This window comes from Terrapene carolina, unplaced genomic scaffold (genome assembly GCF_002925995.2).
Source record: "Terrapene carolina triunguis isolate 2854851 unplaced genomic scaffold, T_m_triunguis-2.0 Scaffold165, whole genome shotgun sequence".
Lineage (NCBI taxonomy): Eukaryota > Metazoa > Chordata > Testudines > Emydidae > Terrapene > Terrapene triunguis.
In genome coordinates, this window is record NW_020664516.1 from 934,539 (window position 1) to 956,189 (window position 21,651).

General features: G+C 47.2%; 1 protein-coding gene across 1 annotated transcript in view; it reads right to left on the reverse strand.

The window, feature by feature from the left end:
* The window catches only part of LOC113406927 (translin-associated factor X-interacting protein 1-like), a 50,858-nt gene that overhangs the window by 28,711 nt on the left and 496 nt on the right, over nt 1–21,651 (reverse strand). The window contains exons 2-3 of the mRNA XM_029912023.1: nt 8,696–8,786; nt 6,662–6,768 (exon numbers count right to left, since the gene is read on the reverse strand). Of these exons, the coding sequence (XP_029767883.1) occupies nt 6,662–6,768; nt 8,696–8,786 (198 nt within the window). The remainder of the gene's footprint in view (nt 1–6,661; nt 6,769–8,695; nt 8,787–21,651) is intronic.

The following is a 21,651-nucleotide window of genomic DNA, read 5'->3' on the forward strand; positions in this document are numbered from 1 at the left end:
GGGATACCCAGGGAAAGGCCTGAAAGGTCTGGAAATGGGGGGTGGGGTAAAGGCATTCCCCTTGGGGGTAGGGCTATTCCTGGCATGCTGACATTAGGATTCTTCAGCCACCTACAGTATGTCTCCCCCACTGGGATACCTTTTTGGTATAGAAAGCCAGGCTGGGGGTGCTGTATCAGGAGATAATAAATGCCAACTGATTAGTTTCAGATGACTCAGAGAAAATCCAAGTTCTTTCCACAGGAAACCGAGAGCTCTCTAGGACAAGGGTGCCTTTTTCCTATTCCCTCATCCATACTTGCTACATTGTGCTAATGAACAACAGTTACATTTAAAATCCCCCAGACCTCTTAATTATCATACCATCAAAGCTTCTTAGTGTCTGCAAAAACAACGAGGAGTCCTTGTGGCACCTTAGAGACTAACAAATTTATTTGGGTATAAGCTTTCGTGGGCTAGAACCCACTTCATCAGATGCATGGAGTGAAAAATTCAGTAGGCAGGTATAAATATACAGCACATGAAAAGATGGGAGTTGCCTTACCAAGTGGGGGGTCAGTGTTAATGAGGCCAATTCAGTTAGGATGGATGTGGCCCATTCCCAACAGTTGACAAGAAGGGGTGAATATCAACAGAGGGAAAATTACTTTTTGTAGTGCTAACGAGGCCAATTCAATCATAGTGGAGGTGGCCCATTCCCAATGGTTGACAAGAAGGTGTGAGTATCAACAGAAGGAAAATTATTTTTTGTAGAGACCCAGCCAGTCCCAGTCTTTATTCAGGCCTAATTTGATGGTGTCAAGTTTGCAAATTAATTCCAGTTCTGCAGTTTCTCGTTTAAGTCTGGTTTTGAATTTTTTTTGTTGAAGAATGGCCACTTTTAAGTCTGTTATTGAGTGTCCAGGGAGACTGAAGTGCTCTCCTACACTAGATCCATTGTCTACAGCCAAGCCCTAGGATACAATTGCATGTGCTCCAATCCCTCAGACAGAGACAAACACCTACAGGATCTCTATCAAGCGTTCTTAAAACTACAATACCCACCTGGGGAAGTGAAGAAACAGACTGACAGAGCCAGAAGAGTACCCAGAAGGACAGGCCCAACAAAGAAAGTAACAGAATGCCACTAGCCGTCACCTACAGCCCCCAACTAAAACCTCTCCAGCGCATCATCAAGGATCTACAACCTATCCTGAAAGATGATCCCTCACTCTCACAGACCATGGGAGACAGGCTAGTCCTCGCTTACAGACAGCCCCCCAACCTGAAGCAAATACTCACCAGCAACTACACACCACACCACAGAAATACTAACCCCGGGAACCAATCCCTGCAACAAACCCCGCTGCCAACTTTGTCTGCATATCTATTCAAGGGACACCATCATAGGACCTAACCACATCAACCACACCATCAGGGGCTCATTCACCTGCACATCTACCAATGTGATATATGCCATCATGTGCCAGCAATGCCCCTCTGCCATGTACATTGACCAAACTGGACAGTCCCTACGCAAAAGAATAAATGGACACAAATTAGACCTCAAGAATTGTAACATTCAAAAACCAATAGAAGAACACTTCAACCTTCCTGAACACTCAATAACAGACTTAAAAGTGGCCATTCTTCAACAAAAAAACTTCAAAAACAGATTTCAATGAGAAACTGCAGAACTGGAATTAATTTGCAAACTTGACACCATCAAATTAGGCCTGAATAAAGACTGGGTCACTATAAAAAATAAAGTGGCTGGCTCACTATAAAAAATAATTTTCCCTCTGTTGATACTCACCCCTTCTTGTCAACTGTTGGGAATGGGCCACATCCACCCTAATTGAATTGGCCTCGTTAGCACTGACCCCCCACTTGGTAAGGCAACTCCCATCTTTTCATGTGCTGTATATTTATACCTGCCTACTGAATTTTTCACTCCATGCATCTGATGAAGTGGGTTATAGCCCACGAAAGCTTATGCCCAAATAAATTTGTTAGTCTCTAAGGGCATGGCTACACTTGCGAGTTAGAGTGCATTAAAGCAGCCCCATGTGCTCTAACTCACGACGCATCCACACTGGCAAGGCACGTAGAGTGCCTGGACTCCACCGTTAGAGCGCTCCTGGTACTTCACCTCGGCGAGTGGAATAATGTTTGATGCGCCCCCGCTGGAGCGCCGCAGCGCCAGTGTGGATGCCCTGGTCTGTTAATGCGCTCTGATCGGCCTCCAGAAGTGTCCCACTATGCCTGTTCTAGCCACTCTGGTCATCACTTTGAACTCTACTGCCCTGCCCTCAGGTGACCAACCGTCAGATCTACCTTTTAAATTCTCTGGGAATTTTGAAAATCCCCTTCCGGTTTGCTCAGCCAGGCGTGGAGTGCTCTCAGTGAATCTTTCCAGGTGACCATGCCTCCATGCGCCAGGCGATCCCCAGTATGGAGCAATGGCAAGGTGCTGGACCTCATAAGTGTTTGGCGGGAGGAAGCTGTGCAGTCCCAGCTGCGCTCCAGCCGTAGGAATTACGATACCTTGGGGCAGATATCAAGGGACATGATGGAAAGGGGCCATGACCGGGACACACTGCAGTGCAGGGTTAAAGTGAAGGAGCTGCGGAACGCCTACTGCAAAACCCGTGAGGCAAACAGCTGCTCCGGTGGTGCCCCCGCGACCTGCCGTTTCTACAAAGAGCTGGACGCGATACTTGAGGGTGACCCCACCTCCACTCCGAGGACCACCATGGACACTTCAGAGCCCAGTTCAACAAGGGAGGAAGAGGAGGAGGAGGAAAGTGGGAGCGAGGGTGCTGAGGAGGAGGAGGAAGACACCCCGGCATCCCTAGATGCATGCAGCCAGGAGCTGTCCTCAAGACAGGAGGAAGGTAGCCAGTCGCGGCGGCCGGTGCTTGGGGAAGGACAAACACCAGAGGAGGTTCCCGGTAAGCGGCTTTTATTTTGGGAAGGAAGTTATTCAGTGCGGGCTCTTGGGGCAAGGAGGGTTAGGGCTGCATGCATGCCTACATGCGGAATAGGGTGTTGATGTGCTCTCTCACATCACGGTAATCAGCCTGAGTGATCTCTTCAAAGGTCTCATGCAGAAGCTGGGCAATGCGTTTGCACGGGTTTCTTGGGAGAGCCACTGTGGTTCTTGTCCCAGTCAGGCTAACATGTCCACACCACTGTGCTGTGAGGGGCGGGGGGACCATTGCTGCACACAGGCAAGCTGCATATGGGCCAGGGCGGAAGCCGCATTGCAGGAGAAGACCCTCCATTGCTTCCCAGGTCACCCTCAGCAGCGAGATATCTTCCAGGATGAACTCCTGTGGAAAATGTGGGGACAGTGTTCAGTATAGGGGCCCCCTGCAGCTGTTGGCTCTCCCCAAGGCACAGAAACCTAGAGCACAGTACAGCCATGAAACAATCAGTCCCCCTTGACCCTGTGCTTACTCACCATTTTGGGGTTCCTGTGGGTTATGTGCGCTCGCTTTGGGACGGGCAAATTATGCTATTGTGTAAACTGTGCTTGCCCTTAAGTAAGGGAGAATCATTGCTCTGTCTGGTGTGAACAATGCTGCCTCTGTTAAGTGTTGCATTTTGCCTTTACTGATGCAACCTTGAGATCTCAGCCATCTGTGTTATCACCGGCTGAAAGATTCCAAAGAATTAAGAAGAGACCATGTAGAAGCAAAGAGGACATGCTGCATGAAGTAATGCAGCAGTCCCTTAACGAGAATCTAAAAGCGCAGGAGTGGAGGGAGAGTGAAAGAAGGATCCACCAGCAGAATGAGGAGCGCTGGCACCAGGGCCGGCTCCAGGGTTTTTGCCGCCCCAAGCGGCGGGGGGAAAAAAAAAAAAGCCGCGATCGGCAGCATTTCGGCGGTAGCTCCACCACGCTGCTTTCTTCTTCGGCGGCAGGTCCTTCCCTCCGAGAGGGACCCGCCGCTGAACTGCCGCCGAAGAGCCCGACGTGCCGCCCCTTCCCCTTGGCCGCCCCAAGCACCTGCTTGCTGAGCTGGTGCCTGGAGCCGGGCCTGGCTGGCACAAAAGCGCGGAGCTCTGGCAGCAAAGCATGGATCAGCTGATAAGCATCATGGAGCGCCAAGCAGACTCGATCTAGGCGCTCGTAGCCATGCAGGCAGAGCACTACCGCGCCTGCCCCCCCCTGCAGCCCTTGTCCCAAAACTCTTTCCCTTGTGCCCCCATGTCACCTCCAACCCACTTTCCCCAACATCCGGGTTCTTATCCCCACCAACTGCCTCCAACACCTGTAGCTTCACCACCCAGCCCTGCAAACTACGACCCTTACCCACTGCACTCAACCCCCATCACCATGCAGTATAGCCATCCTGAAGTGCAGCACTCGTTGCACAGCACTCCAGACAGGAAGGCTGAGTATGATAACAGGACATACGCAAATCTGTGATTGTACCGTTCCCCACCCCACCCCCTTGCCCTTTCTGTTTCCCAAGCAGTTGTGTTTCTTTTCAATAAATGGATTTTTTGGCTTTGAAAACATTCTTTATTATTGCATAAAGTAAAAGATACTTTAGCCCAGGCACTGCAAGTCAGCGTAGCAAACACAGACTCCTACTAGCATTGGAACCACTGCACTTCACTCCTGTGCAGGGCACCAGACATTACTGGTTGCATTCAGCCTCAAATTGCTCCCTCAAGGCATTCTTAACCCTTGCAGCCCCGCACTGGGCCCCTCTAATAGCCCTGGTCTCTGGTTGTTCAAATTCAGCCTCTAGGTGTTGAACCTCCGAGTTCCATGCCTGAGTGAATCTTTCACCCTTCCCTTCACAAATGTTATGGAGGGTACAGCACGCGGATATAACCGCAGGGATGTTGTCATCGGCCAGGTCCAGCTTCCCACACAGAGAGCACCAGCGGCCCGTTAAACGGCCCAAAGCACACTCCACAGTCATTCTGCACCGGCTCAGCCTGCTGTTGAACTGCTCCTTGCTGCTGTCAAGGCTCCCGGTGTAGGGTTTCATGAGCCACGGCATTAAAGGGTAAGCAGGGTCTCCAAGGATCACAATGGCATTTCGACTTCCCCTACCGTGATCTTCTCATCTGGGAAAAAAGTCCCGGCTTGCAGCTTCCTGAACAGGCCAGTGTTCCAAAAGATGCGTGTGTCATGCACCTTTCCGGGCCAGCCTGCGTTAATGTCAATGAAACGCCCATGGTGATCCACAAGCGCCTGGAGAACCAAAGAGAAATACCCCTTCCGATGAACGTACTCGGATCCTAGGTGGGGTGGTGCCAGAATAGGAATGTGCGTCCCATCTATCGCCCCTCCGCAGTTAGGGAAACCCATTTGTGCAAAGCCAGCCACAATGTCATGCACGTTACCCAGAGTCACGGTTCTTCTGAGTAGGATGCGATTAATGGCCCTGCAAACTTGCATCAACACGATTCCAACGGTCGACTTTCCCACTCCAAACTGGTTAACGACCGATCGGTAGCTGTCTGGAGTTGCCAGCTTCCAGATTGCAATACCCACCCGCTTCTCCACCGGCAGGGCAGCTCTCAATCTCGTGCCCTTGCCCTGCAGGATGGGAATGAGCTCCTCACACAGTCCCATGAAAGTGGCTTTTCTCATCCGAAAGTTCTGCAGCCACTGCTCATCATCCCAGACTTGCAGGATGATGTGATCCCACCACTCGGTGCTTGTTTCCCGAGCCCAAAAGCGGCGTTCCACGGTGGTGTCCATGAATGCCACAAGCAATCTCGCGTTGTATGCGTTACTTGAGTAAATAGCATCGTCGGAGTCCTCACTGTCAGTTTGGATCTTAAGGAGTAACTCCTTAACGTGACGTGCTGGAGAGACTCGTCAGCATATTTCTCAGTAGTTCGGGCTCCATTCCCGCAGACCGAAAGGGAAGACAGAGTGCGCAGTACAAAAAATGTTGAAAGATGGCGCCAAATGTGGACAGAAGCACAGGGATTGCTGGGATGCGAACTGCTGCATCACGGGGCATTGGGACAGGACCCAGAATGCCCTGCACCCCTCACCCCCTTCCCACAAGCCACAGCGCCAGAATGGGAAGAGGCGCTCTGTGGGATAGCTGCCCATAATGCACTGCTCCCAATGCCGCTGCAAGTGCCGCAAATGTGTCCACGCCAGTGCGCTTGCAGCTGTCAGTGTGGACAGACTGCAGTGCTTTCCCTACTGCGCTCTACGAAGGCTGGTTTAACTCAAAACTACATTTGCAAGTGTAGCCATGCCCTAAGGTGCCACAAGGACTCCTCCTTGTTTTTGCTGATACAGACTAACCTGTCTTAATTTCTGGTAGACCCAATGTAATGCGAAGCAATGCATCGACACTGAAGGACATTTTCAGCTTAAGAACCAGTTTTAGTTTTTGATTAAGCACAGCCCACAATGACTATTAAACAAACCCTTGGAGTTTCCCACACAGCTGCAGCTCAGAACTGGCCCTGCTTTGTCTGTTACCTAAAGTCCCTAGGGATGCTGCCAGCATCACACACTAGAGTTCCCACTGATGCAGCTGAGTAGCACGGTGGTGATTTTGTTCTATAATTCCTGGGGTAGACAAGCCCACTTTCTGCTACCCTGGAACATCCTGGGCCTATTTCCCAGACTCAGTGCTGTATGCTGCAGTTTTTCCTAGCACTTTTAATAATAAAGTGCTAGTCTTACCTTCTCCCCTCTGGACTACAACAGGGTTTCCGATTCTGTAGGATAGCCTGCCCGGATGCATATGCAGGCCATGTGGACAAACGATCTCCAACAGAAAACCGATAGGCCTGAAAGAAAAGCAGAAATCACACCTGTGAATCCGTCTGTGCCCAGTGTTTCTAATTGGGGTTAGAATAATCAGGTGCCTTTCTAGAACAAGCACAGATGGACCAGTGAAGGATCTTAAGGGACACTTAAACTCAGGAAAGAGAAGGTGCCAGAAAACCCCTTTCTCTCAGCTGGGGTTAGCCACATCCGAAGACTAGTTGAACTATTGTCTCTCTCTCTCTCTCTCTCTCTTTTTTTTTTTTTTTAAGAAAATGACCTGCACTGAGTGGTTTAGTTAATTAAACTAGTGCAAGTTGGTGTGTAAAGAAGCCCCTGGTGGCTGTGGGCCATGCGTCTTAGACTGCATGTTCCTCATGGCAAGGGCCATGTGTTTCCAGGGATGTCTGGAGGCGCCAGCACAGACTAACACAATGGTCCCCTGATCCTGACTGCGGACTCTGTGTGCTATTGCAAAATAAATATCATGTCAACAAAGCAGCATTCTGGTCTAACTTCCAAATCTGTATGGAAACCAGAATTTGATGCTTCACTTGGGCCTTGTCTCCATTAGGGATTTATGCACTGGGGGAGCTGCCCCATGCAACCCCTCAGTGGAGCTGTATTGTGCTGATGGAAAGCCAAGCGCGTATTGGGGTTGCTTACCCATTTGGAACCAGAGCATGTCACATCCATGCAAGCCCCAGTTGACATTATGCAGCACATCATCACTGGGGGTTTGCAGGGATGTAGCACCATGGATGCAAATCTGCCTAATGGAGGCGAGCCCTAAAGAAAAGAATCAATTGCCAATAAAACTGAATTTCCTTTCAAAAAACTGAATTGCCTCTGAAAAAAGAAGCAGACCCCTGTGGTGAATTCTGAAAGCCTCCCAGCCATTTCAGAACTTTCCCACTGCTGCATCTTGCAGGGTTTCTCAGTGACACACTGACTTCCATAAATCATTATTTCCTTGGAGAAAAGTGTTGAAGGAGTTGACTTGCCACTCTTTATGTTCACTATTATCACGGGATAGTTGGGGTTCTGATTGTCTAAGACAAATTCCTTGTGTCTGGAAACTTTATAAAGAGTTAACCCTGGGGGAAGTTTTAATCTCAGGATGCCAAACATGATCCTGTGATGGTTTAAATGTCCCTCTGACCTCAGTAAAAGTGGGGAAATTGTACTGGTGGAGCATTGTGACTCCAATTTACTGAGACTTAAAAAATATATTGTATTGTGAGAAAAGTGCTAAAATGACTTCCCAATTCTAGGAACAAAGCAGTACAGTTTGCACTGAGAGTTACTGTGCTATGAGTAGGATATACAGCTCACTCCAGGAGCTGATGCATTCCCAGAGTGCCACTAAACTCTCACAATGGTATTGGGTTTTTTAAGAAACAATGTGTGACTTGTCCATCTCCTCCTGCCCTCCCAAGTTATCTACAATAATACGGTGTTTCTGGAGTTTGCTCTCTGTTAATGGGACACACTTCTACAAGCAGGTTAAGGTTTTATTTTACTCAGTATGATTGCCACTTTTGAAGGAATTGATGTTCTTTTAAGTAGCTTTTAGCTCATGATTACATAGCATGTGATGTCAGGTCTAATTTTGTTTACTGCATCAGCCAAATTCTGGCTTTGGTTGTCTGCCATATCGTGGTTATACTAAAAAAAAACTGCAGCCAAGAGAAGAGAATTGAAGCACAAAAATCTGCCACTGATTATTCGAAGACTCCAGCCTGCAATACTGTTTCTTGATCTGAAAAGCCAGGGATTGCAGCATTGCATGCTGAGACTTGTAGCCTCTATGGCTTGCACAGAGATGAGCGGAGCTGCAATTTGCTTCATTTTATAAGTGTCTGGCATGGCCCTTGGGCTTCTGGCATGTTGCCAAAGCATCCCCAGGTTGACAAAGATTAGGTGCTCCGTGGGTATATTTCCACTCACCAGAGTCTTTCGTTTCTTCGGAAGGATGCGTTTCAGACTATCAATCTGTATTTGGTAATTTGGAGTCTCAGGTAAAGGTAGACTAGGTGCCCTGTGTAATGGCAGGAAAGAAACATACATTTCAAAAAATGTGCAACAACATCCAAAATACTATTCTGAATGCCACTGGGCAACAAAAGATACGTAATTCCATCACCACCAGCTGGAACCCAATATGCTACAGAAACCAGTGGTTTAGTGAGCTCTCCTAATAGGATGGGGGTGATAACAATGGAAAAGGGCAGAATCCAGGGGCAAGGTTACTTACTCATTATGCCTGTGAAAGTCTGCATCTTTTTCACATCACATCTCCCCATTTGTTGCTACCAATGATACTCAGCACTTATAATTTCAGAGCTCCATGTGGCTGGAGTAGGTTAGTATTGTTGTCCCCATCTTCTAGACACAGTAAATTAGAAATACAATCCTGTTGACCATCTCTGCTTCACTTGACAGGAAGTTTTTGGAAAGTGTAGGGGACAATTTCCTGGTGCAAGTGCTGGAGGAACCAACTAGGGGCAGAGCTCTTCTTGACCTGCTCCTGACAAACACGGAAGAATTAGTAGGGAAAGCAAAAGTGGATGGGAACCTGGGAGGCAGTGACCATGAGATGGTCAAGTTCAGGATCCTGACACAAGGAAGAAAGGAGAGCAGCAGAATACGGACCCTGGACTTCAGAAAAGCAGACTTTGACTCCTTCAGGGAACTGATGGGCAGGATCCCCTGGGAGAATAACATGAAGGGGAAAGGAGTCCAGGAGAGCTGGCTGTATTTTAAAGAATCCTTATTGAGGTTGCAGGAACAAACCATCCCGACGTGTAGAAAGAATAGTAAATATGCCAGGCGACCAGCTTGGCTTAACAGTGAAATCCTTGCTGATCTTAAACACAAAAAAGAAGCTTACAAGAAATGGAAGATTGGACAAATGACCAGGGAGGAGTATAAAAATATTGCTCAGGCATGCAGGAGTGAAATCAGGAAGGCCAAATCACACTTGGCGTTGCAGCTAGCAAGGGATGTTAAGAGTAACAAGAAGGGTTTCTTCAGGTATGTTGTTAGCAACAAGAAGAAGCTCAAGGAAAGTGTGGGTCCCTTACTGAATGGGGGGAGGCAACCTAGTGACAGAGAATATGGAAAAAGCTAATGTACTCAATGCTTTTTTTGCCTCTGTCTTCACGAACAAGGTCCCAGACTACTGCACTGGGCAGCACAGTATGAGGAGGAGGTGACCAGCCCTCTGTGGAGAAAGAAGTGGTTCAGGACTATTTAGAAAAGCTGGACAAGCACAAGTCCGTGGGGTTGGGTGCACTGCATCTAAGGGTGCTAAAGGAATTGGCGGATGTGATTGCAGAGCCATTGGCCGTTATCTTTGAAAACTCATGGTGATTGGGGGAGGTCCCGGATGACTGGAAAAAGGCTAACGTAGTGCCCATCTTTAAAAAAGGGAAGGGGGAGGATCCGGAGAACTACAGGCCAATCAGCCTCACCTCAGTCCCTGGAAAAATCATGGAGCAGGTCCTCAAGGAATCCATTTTGAAGCACTTAGAGGAGAGGAAAGTGATCAGGAACAGTCAGCATGGATTCACTAAGGGCTAGTCATGCCTGACTAACCTAATTGCCTTCTATGATGAGATAACTGGCTCTGTGGATGAGGGGGAAAGCAGTGGACGTGTTATTCCTTGACTTTAGCAAAGCTTTTGATACGGTCTCCCACAGTATTCTTGCCAGCAAGTTACAGAAGTATGGGCTGGATGAATGGACTATAAGGTGGATAGAAAGCTGGCTAGACCGTCGGGCTCAACGGGTAGTGATCAATGGCTCCATGTCTAGTTGGCAGTATCAAGCGGAGTGCCCCAAGGGTCGGTCCTGGGGCCGTTTTTGTTCAATATCTTCATTAATGATGTGAAGGATGGCGTGAATTGCACCCTCAGCAAGTTTGCAGATGACACTAAACTGGGAGGAGTGGTAGATACGCTGGAGGGTAGGGATAGGATACAGAGGGACCTAGACAAATTAGAGGATTGGGCCAAAAGAAATCTGATGAGGTTCAACAAGGACAAGTGCAGAGTCCTGCACTTAGGACGGAAGAATCCCATGCACTGCTACAGACTAGGGACCGAGTGGCTAGGCAGCAGTTCTGCAGAAAAGGACCTAGGGGTTACAGTGGACAAGAAGCTGGATATGAGTCAACAGTGTGCCCTTGTTGCCCAGAAGACTAATGGCATTTTGGGCTGTATAAGTAGGAGCATTGCCAGCAGATCGAGGGACGTGATCATTTCCCTCTATTCGGCATTGGTGAGGCCTCATCTGGAGTACTGTGTCCAGTTTTGGGCCCCACACTACAAGAAGGATGTGGAAAAATTGGAAAGAGTCCAGTGGAGGGCAACAAAAATGATTAGGAGGCTGGAGCACATGATTTATAAGGAGAGGCTGAGGGGACTGGGATTATTTAGTCTGCAGAAGAGAAGAATGAGGGGTAGCGGCGGCAGGGCTCCGGCGGCGATTTGAAGGGCCTGGAGCTCCGCTGCGGTAGTGGCGGCCGGAGCCCCGGTCCCTTTAAATCACCCCTGAGCCCCGGGGCTCCCAGCCGCCTCTGCAGCTGGTAGCTCTGGGGGTGATTTAAAGGCCCCGGGGCACCCAGTCACAGGCGGAGCCCCGGGGCCTTTAAATCTTGATTTAAAAGGCCTGGGTATTTAAAGGCCCTGCCTCTTCTGGTTGAGGCTACGCGCCCTGCTCAGGACTCCTGCGTACTGGTAAATCCTTTAAGTTACTTTCACCCCTGGGTACCAGATGACAGAACAAGGAGTAATGGTCTCAAGTTGCAATGGGGGAGGTTTAGGTTGGATATTAGGGGAAAAAAATTCACTAGGAGGGTGGTGAGGCACTGGAATGGGTTACCTAGGGAGGTGGTGGAATCTCCTTCCTTAGAGGTTTTTAAGGTCAGGCTTGACAAACCCCTGGCTGGGATGATTTAGTTGGGGTTGGTCCTGCTTTGAGCAGGGGATTGGACTAGATGACCTCCTGAGGTCCCTTCCAACCCTGATATTCTATGATTCTATAACAGAGAAGATTCAATGAATTCAAGCCCACTGCTGACCAAATACCCACTCATCTCTCAGAGTTGGCGTCCTGCTACCTTTGGTTGTAATGTGTTATTTTCTTTGGCAGCTTTCATTTTATGCCCCCTTAATCACTTTTTGGATTCACTAGTAAAGATTTCTGGGTTGGATATGCAGAGGGTGTAACCAGGAGCACTCCTTCCAACACCAGCTGCTTACAAATGCAGAGTTTATGAGGGGTAAAAATATGGCTGCACTCACATCTTTTGGGGAAATAGGGTTGCCGCCTATTTGACTCCATGATACAGCAAAACGATGGTTATTTCTGGATGTTTCAATGAAGTTGCATTGTCACTTTGTCACACACTGGCACAACACTGATCTGTCACTCAGGTCTGCAACCTGGGAGTCATCTTGAACTCATCTCTCTCTCTAGGTCCTTACATCCAGATTATGCCGAAATCATACAGATTCTTTCTGCATAACATCTCTAAGGTACGGTCTTTCCTATCTATCCATACAGCTAAAACTTTCATCATTACTGCAGCCGCCTTTTCTCTGGCGTTGACAAATGCAACTATGCAATCCTTCAGAATGCTGTTGCAAAGGTCACTTTCCTAGCCTGTGTCACCCCTCTCTTTGAATCCCTCCACTGGCTCCCCCTTCTCAACTGCATCAAAAGTAAGCTACTTATCTTAACTTTCAATGCCCTTCGTGACCTACCCCCATTCTACCTATCATCTTTCACTACTGAGCTGTCGACTCCCATTGATCAGGATGCCAGCCTCCATCCTCTCACTCTTTACATTTTCAAACAAGAACCCTTGTGCTTTCTCTCATGCTACCCCTCACACTTGGGAGGAGCGCCGATGTACATCTGCAAAGCTACCTCATTATCCTCCTTCTAAACCCCCTTTCAAACTCTCCTTTGCCACGATGCCAATAAAAAACTTGAAAATGGCCAGGCTGCTGGCTTGCTAAGGGCTGGTCTACACCAGCAAGGGGGGGGGAATCAATCTAAGATACGCAACTTCAGCTACGTGAATAGCGTAGCTGAAGTCGAAGTATCTTAGATCGATTTACCTTGGGTCCTCACGGTGCGGGATCGACGGCCGCGGCTCCCCCGTCGACTCTGCTACCGCCGCTCGCTCCGGTGGAGTTCCGGAGTCAACGGGGAGCGCGTTCGGGGATCGATATATCGTGTCTTAACGAGACACGATATATCGATCCCCGATAAATCGATCGCTACCCCCCGATACGGCGGGTAGTCTGGACATACTCTAAGATAACTGCCCATCATACTAGTGTGTGTTGTTCATAAATGTACAAGCAGCCTAAGACTTTTAACTGGGAACACTTTAGGAAACCTAAAAGTCTAGTAAATAAATTGCTTCAGAAAATCTGTTCTCAACACTTTTGTAGGTGCCAAGAAGAAAAGAGGTCTCCAATATTTTGAAATCCTACGTTATTGTTAAAGTGGTGAGATACTGTTGGCAGATAGACACAGGCTGCAGCTATGTGCTACTGGAAACATTTCTGAATATCTCCAGTACATCACAGGCCGTAAAACATGAAATAACTTGCATCTTTAAGGATCTGTAGCAATCAGATAATGGAACTGCAATTTTACTGCATCTACTGCTTCATTTAATCAAAATGGATCCTAACTATCCAGAGATGTAAAATCATATAATCACACCTGTAGCTAACCATGAGCCTGAACCATGCACTGAGCGCCCTCAATCCCCAGTGACTTCAATAGAAATTAAGTGAATTTAGCATTCTGGAGAACCTGCTCAGATTTTTGCAGGGTTGGGCCTTCAGATTGGATTGCTGCTATCACCTAGCTGCCACAAGTGTCAGGAAGGCATTTTTCTCTCAGATGCACCACTGGACTATTGGCCAGGTGCATGCTGGGTTGTCTTCTTACTGACAGAAGCAGGATCTCAGACTAGATTGCCCATGGTTTGGTATGGAAAATCCCATGCTCCATACCCTGTGAAATGTAAATATATTTAAAGAAACCCACAAGTGAAAAAGCTGTGTCTAGATCCTCTCCACACGTGATAACAATTGTATCCTGGACGACAGTGCAGAAGGTTAGATCCAAAAGGTAGAATCTGCTCGTTATAATGTCAGCACAGCAATGTTTAGCAAAACGGGAGCTACAAGAAAGGCTAGTTGATTTGAGACAGGGCTTTTCAGCCACTGTCCGATAGACAGAGCGATCCTGTAGAGGCAAGAGGTCAATACCCACAATTTTCACTTAATGAAGGCTGCTTTTACTACATGTAAAAGTCCAGTTTTCTCATATCATCCACTACGGCTGAAGTTCTGTAAATTGACGCTAGTATACAACCACACATTGATTTGGGATGTAAATAAAACTAAATGCCAAAGAAAATGCAAGTGAACAGAAAGAGCAGGTCAGCATAAGAGTTACATAAATCAATACAGGGCATTTGCAAACTTGGTCACACATCTAGCATTTCTTACTGCGAGCAAAAATAACAAGTCACTTCTAGGGTGCATGTAAGATACTCCACATGTAACTTAATATAAATATTTTGTAAATACAAATAGATAAGAATATATGGTGGAAGAGAGAAGCAAATATATGAACTCAAAAATTTCTGTTATGTTAAAATTTAAATGTTCCAGCAAAAATATAGGTTTCAATTATAAACTGTTATGAGTTCTATAATTTGGAATTTACTGTCTTGTGTGCATTTAAAACTTACTTCCTAATACACCTCTACCTCAATATAACGCTACCCAATATAACACGAATTTGGATATAACACGGTAAAGCAGCGCTGCAGGGGGACGGGGCTGCGCACTCTGGCGGATCAAAGCAAGTTCGATATAACGCGGTTTCACCTATAACGCGGTAAGATTTTTTGTCTCCCGAGGACAGCGTTATATCGGGGTAGTAGTGTATTGCATTAAATATTTTTTTACATTTAATTTATACTTCATCTTTCTTAGGCATCACTTGGAAGTCTTTGATATTGATCCCCAGGATACCTTGACAGGTAGATAATGGACAGCTGCTAGAATCCCTTGTGGCCTTTTGCTTCAGGTCTGGTTTCATCTTGCTTTTGTAATCTGGTTGGGTTTTGCCTTCTTTTGATTGGGGTGGTCTGGATTCAGGATTGCGTCTTAAATATACCATGCTAAGCAAGATTGGCTTCTGAGGTCACTCTACAAATCCAATACATCTGTTAGTCTTAAAGGTGCCACAGGACACTCTGTTGCTTTCTACAAATCCTGTCATCTCCACTGGGTGCCATTATAATCTCCCTTAATTCAGCAGAACTCTGTCCCTGAAATATCTGATAACTAACTTTTCAATGAACTATTAGAATAAGATATTTAGTTAATTGTAGGGAAGCCATAAAGGCTATTGTTGAAGAATGTATGATGCACTGATGCATGGGTCAGGAGCTCTATGTATTCTAGCCCTCCACCCTGATTTCCTAATCTTAAAGGCTGTTTCTGTATATAGCTGTTATCTAAGGCTGTTTATAACAAGTCTTCTCACTCTCAGTGATAGTGGTGTTACCAGATGATAATTGCAGTTACTTGCATCCTGGGTCTCTCAACCACTCTTGACAGATTTTTCATGAGTTTACTAATAAGAAGTATCTGCAAAATCCTGGTATAATTAGAGTTGGTTGATATCTCTCTAATTATCTTGTTGCAATGAAGAATGAAAATAGGGAGGTAAATGGCCTTGGTTCTCATACTCAGGGGATTTTTTATGAGGTTTTTTTCTAGGATCATTTACCAAAATACTGATTAAAACTTGCAGCTGTTTCCTATCTGTTTCACTCTCAATCGTGTTTTTCAGGAAATTTAGAAAATATTAATACTCATGTTTTTTCAGGCTCAGGGTAATGATTCCTACAATAGCTTTATAAACACACTTGCAGCTATAAATGTACAGTAAATTAAAGCAATCAAATAGTGCATAAATAAGAATCAATCAACTCCTTCTCCTGTGACCCTGGAGCTTAATTCAAAGCTTATTACCTTGTTTGTGTAGTATAATCCCTGGAATAAAAAGTGGAAAATCAGGTCATTTTATGACTGCAAAATCTTTGCTGTAACGTAAGTAGAAGTAGTTCGCCAGGGTTGCAAGTTTTATGGAACCATAAGGTGGATCATGGAAGCCATTTAAAAACCCATGAAACCTAAGATAGCCTGTTCAGTCTAATTCTTTTCCTAATTATAGTTAAATATGAAAAACTATTTTAAAGCAACATTAAAGATGGTGACGACTATACTCATAAGAATATAAGAATGGCCCTACTGGGTCAGACCAAGGGTCCATCTAGCCCAGTATCCTGTCTTCTGACAATGCCCAGTGCCCGGTGTCCCAGAGGGAATGAACAGAACAGGTAATCATCAAGTGATCCATCCCCTGTTGCTCATTCCCAGCTTTTGGCAAACAGAGGTTAGGGACACCATTCCTGCCCATCCTGGCTAATAGCCATTGATGGACCTATCCTCCATGAATTTATCTAGTTCTTTTTTGAACCTTGTTATGGTCTTGGCCTTCACAACATCCTTCTCACTCAGCCTTAGGAAACTGCACTGAGAATGTGCATATCTGTGGGATTTAGGGGAGTTTCCAGCAATGAGGAGGTTAAATGAGTCAAAACTCATTCCACTCCTGACCCAACCACCTTCAAGAAACCCTTTTCGTTCCCAGAACATCTCACCCCATTAGTCCACATCCCAAACTGCACAGATTAGGTAGCATCCACTCTTTATTATATTATTATTTATTTGCATTGTGGTGATGTCTAGAATAGTGGTTCTCAACCGGTGGCCCATGGGCTGCTTGCGGTCCAATCAGTACACAGCTGCAGCCCATGTGACATCCTCAGGGCCATACAGGTAGTATATATACTGTGTGGCTGCAGCCCACATAACACACAGAGCGCTGCATATGCAGCCCACAATGGTAAAGACATTGAGAACCACTGGTCTAGAGGCTCCAATCAGTGGTCAAAGCCCCTTTGTACTAGACATAACAAAGGGATGAACCCTGCCCTGAAAGGTTTTTAATCTAAGTATAAAGAAGCCAGGTGGCCAAATGACCAAAGTCATCTACTCAGAACTGGCCAATTTTCCAAGGGTTATCACATCCTGTTTTTCCTATGTATTGAAGCACACCTGATGCAAGCATTAAGCACTGCTCTGAAACCCTGCCAACACCTACAACCAGAAGGGAGAGTTAAGTCCCAAGTGGCATTCTTAACCATTCCACTAAAAATGGGGCTACAACATTATTTATTAAAGGAAAAATCTAGCAGCAGCACAGCACAGACTGAGGGCTTGTCTACACTACCACGTAAGTCAATGTAAGTTATGTTGCTCAGGGGTGTGAAAAAAACACCCCTCTGAGATACGTAACTAACATCGACTTAAAGTGGCATCTACACTGTGCTATGTCAGCGGAAGAGGCGGAGTAATTACGTTGACAGGAGAGCGCTCTCCCGTCGACGTAATGCATCTTCACCAGACACGCTACATCAGTGCCGCAGCACCGATTTAGTGCAGTAATGAAGACAAGTCCTGAGATCCTACACTAACAAATCAGAGCAAAGCCTTGGTCATAGATAGTATGTAAAAGGTCACACCCACATTGCAGAATAAAGAACGGAAAGGGTCTCCTTGATAGTGTCTCTAAAGTGAACCCTTATCTTAAACATAGAACTTGTGTCTTGAAATGGTAATATTCAAAAACATTCACCATCAAAGCACTCAGCATACCATCATCATATTGGACATTGGGGTACTCTAGATTAGATGGATTATAGGTTTATTCCAAAATAGCATTTCCTACCTCCATTGATTCATGTGAAATAAACTAAATTTCAGGGTGAAGGAACAACCCTATAGGAACTTTAAAACATTTAAAAATATTTTGTTTACACAGGCCACTGCAATAACCTCCTAGGACTGTCCCCCATAGGCATTCAACAGAGCATAGAGGGTGCCCACCCAAATGTTTCCCACAGCAAACAAAGTACTATACAGAATGGAGAAGAATAATGCACACTATGCCATTACTGAACTGAGGCCTGGTCTATACTGGGGAGGGGAGGGCGAGCTAAGTCGGTCTAAGTTACGCAACTTCAGCTACGAAAATAGCATAGCTGAAGTCGAAGTACTTAGAGCTACTTACCGCGATGTCTTCACTGCGGTAGGTCGACTGCTGCCGCTCCTCCGTCGACTCCACCTACGCTTCTTGCTCTGGTGGAGTACCGGAGTTGACAGGAGAGCGCTTGGCAGTTGATTGATCACATCTTCACTAGACGTGATAAATCGACCCCCAGTGGATCGATCGCTCCGCCGTAAGTGTAGACATGCCCTAAGAGTGGTAGGTCCCTGTGACACCTGTTATGGAAATGATGGGCACATCCATGGATAGATCTAAAGAGGCTAAGTGAAGCAGTAAAAGGGGAAAGGTATATTCTCTCCACTGTAGGGACTATAATCTCCAAATTAGCTTGTGCAACAAGATGTTCACTAATGTTGATGTCTGGGTAGTGGAACAGAATCCAAGCTGAAAACTTTTATAATGCAGTTCAAAAGGTATCATTTTTGTAACCTCTTGTTTGGCATCACAAGCATCCCGGCAATTTTCCAGAGGAAAATGAATGAGATTCTCCAAGGCTGGGAGGGAATGGAAGTTCATATGGATGACATTTTAGTTGATGGGAGAGTCAGAGAAACAGCATCATAAACCAATAGCAGAATATGCACCAGGGATGTCCCTAGTAGTAGATGACAGTGGGGTAAGTCCAGATCATCTGCTTATGGGTGAAGAGATCAGAACAAAACTGCCAACCTTCATCCCAAGTGGCTCTGCTTGAAGTATCTGAGGTAGAGATGCCAAATGTAAAATCTCAGGCTTTATCCTTTAAACATTAGAATGCACCTAACACTTACCCAATCTTAAACAAGGAGACCCAGTCCAAATAAAACGGAATTAGGAAAGATATTGGACAACTCCAGTCGTCAATGGACGAAGCTGCACCTCAGGCTAACAGAGGTACAAAGAAGCTTGAAGAACCACCGGCCGATAACCAACACAGCTGATTCCAAATACAGATGAATGTTTCCCTTATAGCAATAGCACTCTCAGCACAGCTGGAGCCTGGAGTGAATGGGTAGGATTCTACTCAGAAGAATCCTAAATCTACTGAACTACAGTCTACATCTTTGGGATTTGATAATCCAGATCAACCAACTGGACAAAACTGTTCTCAGTCATAAAGCTGTGAAGCTGGTGACGCATCTGGGTAATTTGTTGTTAAAGATTATTTCTTGTTACAGGTTGTTTATACAAAAAAACACAAACAAACAAAAAACAAAACCCAACAAAACCTATTTTCTTAATTTTAATAAAGTTCCTTGTTCAGTATTAGAAGAAAGCAACTCTTTCTGAGGTCCTTTACTAATGTCATATAACAGTACATGCCCAAAATGTGAATAGAATCTGGTAGGGCAATGTCCTCGGGGTTCTAAGTACCTGTATTGTTTTTAACTGACCACTTTGTTTCAAAATGAAATTAAGAGAGCAGAGATTACTGTTCATGCAAGGCTGAAACAAAATCAAAATGCTTCCTCTATTCACAGCCACATTTAACTATTAAAACGATTGCAAGAACTAGGCTGACAATAAGGCTTATTCCAAACTAGGAAAGAAACAAAAAAAGCCAGGCTCAGGGAAAGCAAAAGCAATGCTTACCACATGGAAAAGATTGGTAGAGAGAAAAATGTTATCTTCAGACTTTGTAAAGGTAATTAATTATAAACAATGGAAATGTTAAATAAAAATATTAAAGAATGTACTTTTTCATTGTAAATGTGTATAATTGTGGCTAACATAATGTTATACATTGAAAGGACAAAACCTATCACCTATGGCATGAGACTGAGATATTCTGAAGTATTGCAATAGGAATATGTCTGCATACCAACTGTCCTTCATTAGGAGCCTATGGCCAGCACGATCTGTGATAATATCCACTCTCACAAACTAAACAGGGCCAGGCGTGGTCAGTATATGGGATGAAAGACCTCCCAAGGTGGTGTTAATATTAAATTTACTCCTGGGGGAATTCTGCACCACTGTGCACATGCAGAATTCATGTCCCCCTGCAGATTTTTTTTCTCCACAGAATATAGATTCTGCTGGAGAGGTGCTGCAGTTACACCTTTCGCCCACCAAGGGCTGCTGTGGCACCAGAAGAGAGGGCAGCCAGCCAGCAGCTGTGTTCCTCACAGCTGGGCCAAGTGAGGAGGCATGGGAGAGACAGAGTGGGGCACATAGGGCTGCTGGGGGGTATGCCACTGAAAAAAACCCCATTCCATATTTCTCCCACCCACACCCAACAACCCTCCAGGTCCACCTCCAGGCTCCTTCCCTCTCCCTCAGCTCCTCTGTTACCCCTTACCCCCCAAGCCTTTGCACTGTCTCTGGGAGGTTTGTTTCTGTACTGTAGTTTGAATGAATTATTACTCAAAGTTCTGGACTGATCTGCCTAATAAGGAATCTGTTTGTCAAAAAGCATGTCCGGAGTCTTGTTTTGTGTGTCTCTGTATTGTTACAGACATTCTTGCTGCCAGGTATTTTGAAATACATTATGCAAATAACTGAAACGGATGTGATTATAGTGTGTTACGTTGACAACTAAAATATGCAGAATTTTAAAATATGGTGCACACAATTTTTAATTTTGGGGCGCAGCCTTCCCCTGGGAGGGACCATCCAACGGTGCCCATCGTGCTGCGGGGCTGGAACGGCTCTCCGGTGGAGGAGGCGCAGAGCCAGCTCCTTCAAGTGCCAGCAGCAATTCCTGCAGGCCTGGCCTTACTCCCGTCCCGTCCTGCCCCGGCTCACGGGCCGCTCCGCGCTGCGCCTCCCTGGCCGCGGCTGGCGCGCGCCCTACTTGAACCAAGCCCGCGGAAGGCAAAGAACCCCCCGAGTAACTGTGGCTCCCTAACCCCCGCGGCCCTGCTCCAGCCCCGGCGCGGGAGCTGCCCTCCAGTCTCCCCTCAGGCCGAGAGCGGCCGGCCCACAGCACGGCTCCCCGCCCCCGCGGCGCAGGCGCAGGCTCGGGCCCTCCCCGGGCACCCGGCGCTGACCCCGGCTCCCACCGCCCCACCACCTTACCCAAGCGAAGGGGCCAGGGCCATGGCCGGGCGCAGACACGGCGCGGGGGTTGTTGACACGGTCACCATGGAGACAAGCGCCGCCCGCCTCCCAGGACCCCGCCTCTGCCATAGCTGGCCTGCGGCCGCCTGACCAAGCGCTGCGCGCCCGTCCGAGCGAGTGGGGCCGGGGCCCGTGTGGTGACAGAGCCCAGCTTGCGGGGCGGGGTGTCGGTAGGGCCGACTGGGCCCGCTTGAGGTGTCCCCGCCGAGCTGACCTAGCCCGCCAGCGTGCGCCCCGGGGGCAAGGCGACGAGTAGCGCTGAGCCGGATACCTGTAGGGGGATACCCTGGTGAAGGCAGAGGGCAGGCTGTAGGGGAGTGCTTGGGGAAAGCGGGGGTTGAGAGGCCGCAGGGGATTCCCTGGGAGAGGCTGGGGGCAGTGTAGGGGAGTACTTGGGGGGAGGGGTTCAGCCCGCAGGGGTACCTGGGGGAAGGCGGGGATAGGGGGGTAGGATGCAGGGCGGGTACCTTAGGCAAGGCGGAGGAGGATGCGGGGGGTACCCTAAGGAAGGCGGAGGGCAGTACTTGGGGGGAGGGGTTCAGCCCGCAGGGGGTACCTGGGGGAAGGCGAGGGTAGGGGGTAGGATGCAGGGCGGGTACCTTAGGCAAGGTGTGTGGGGG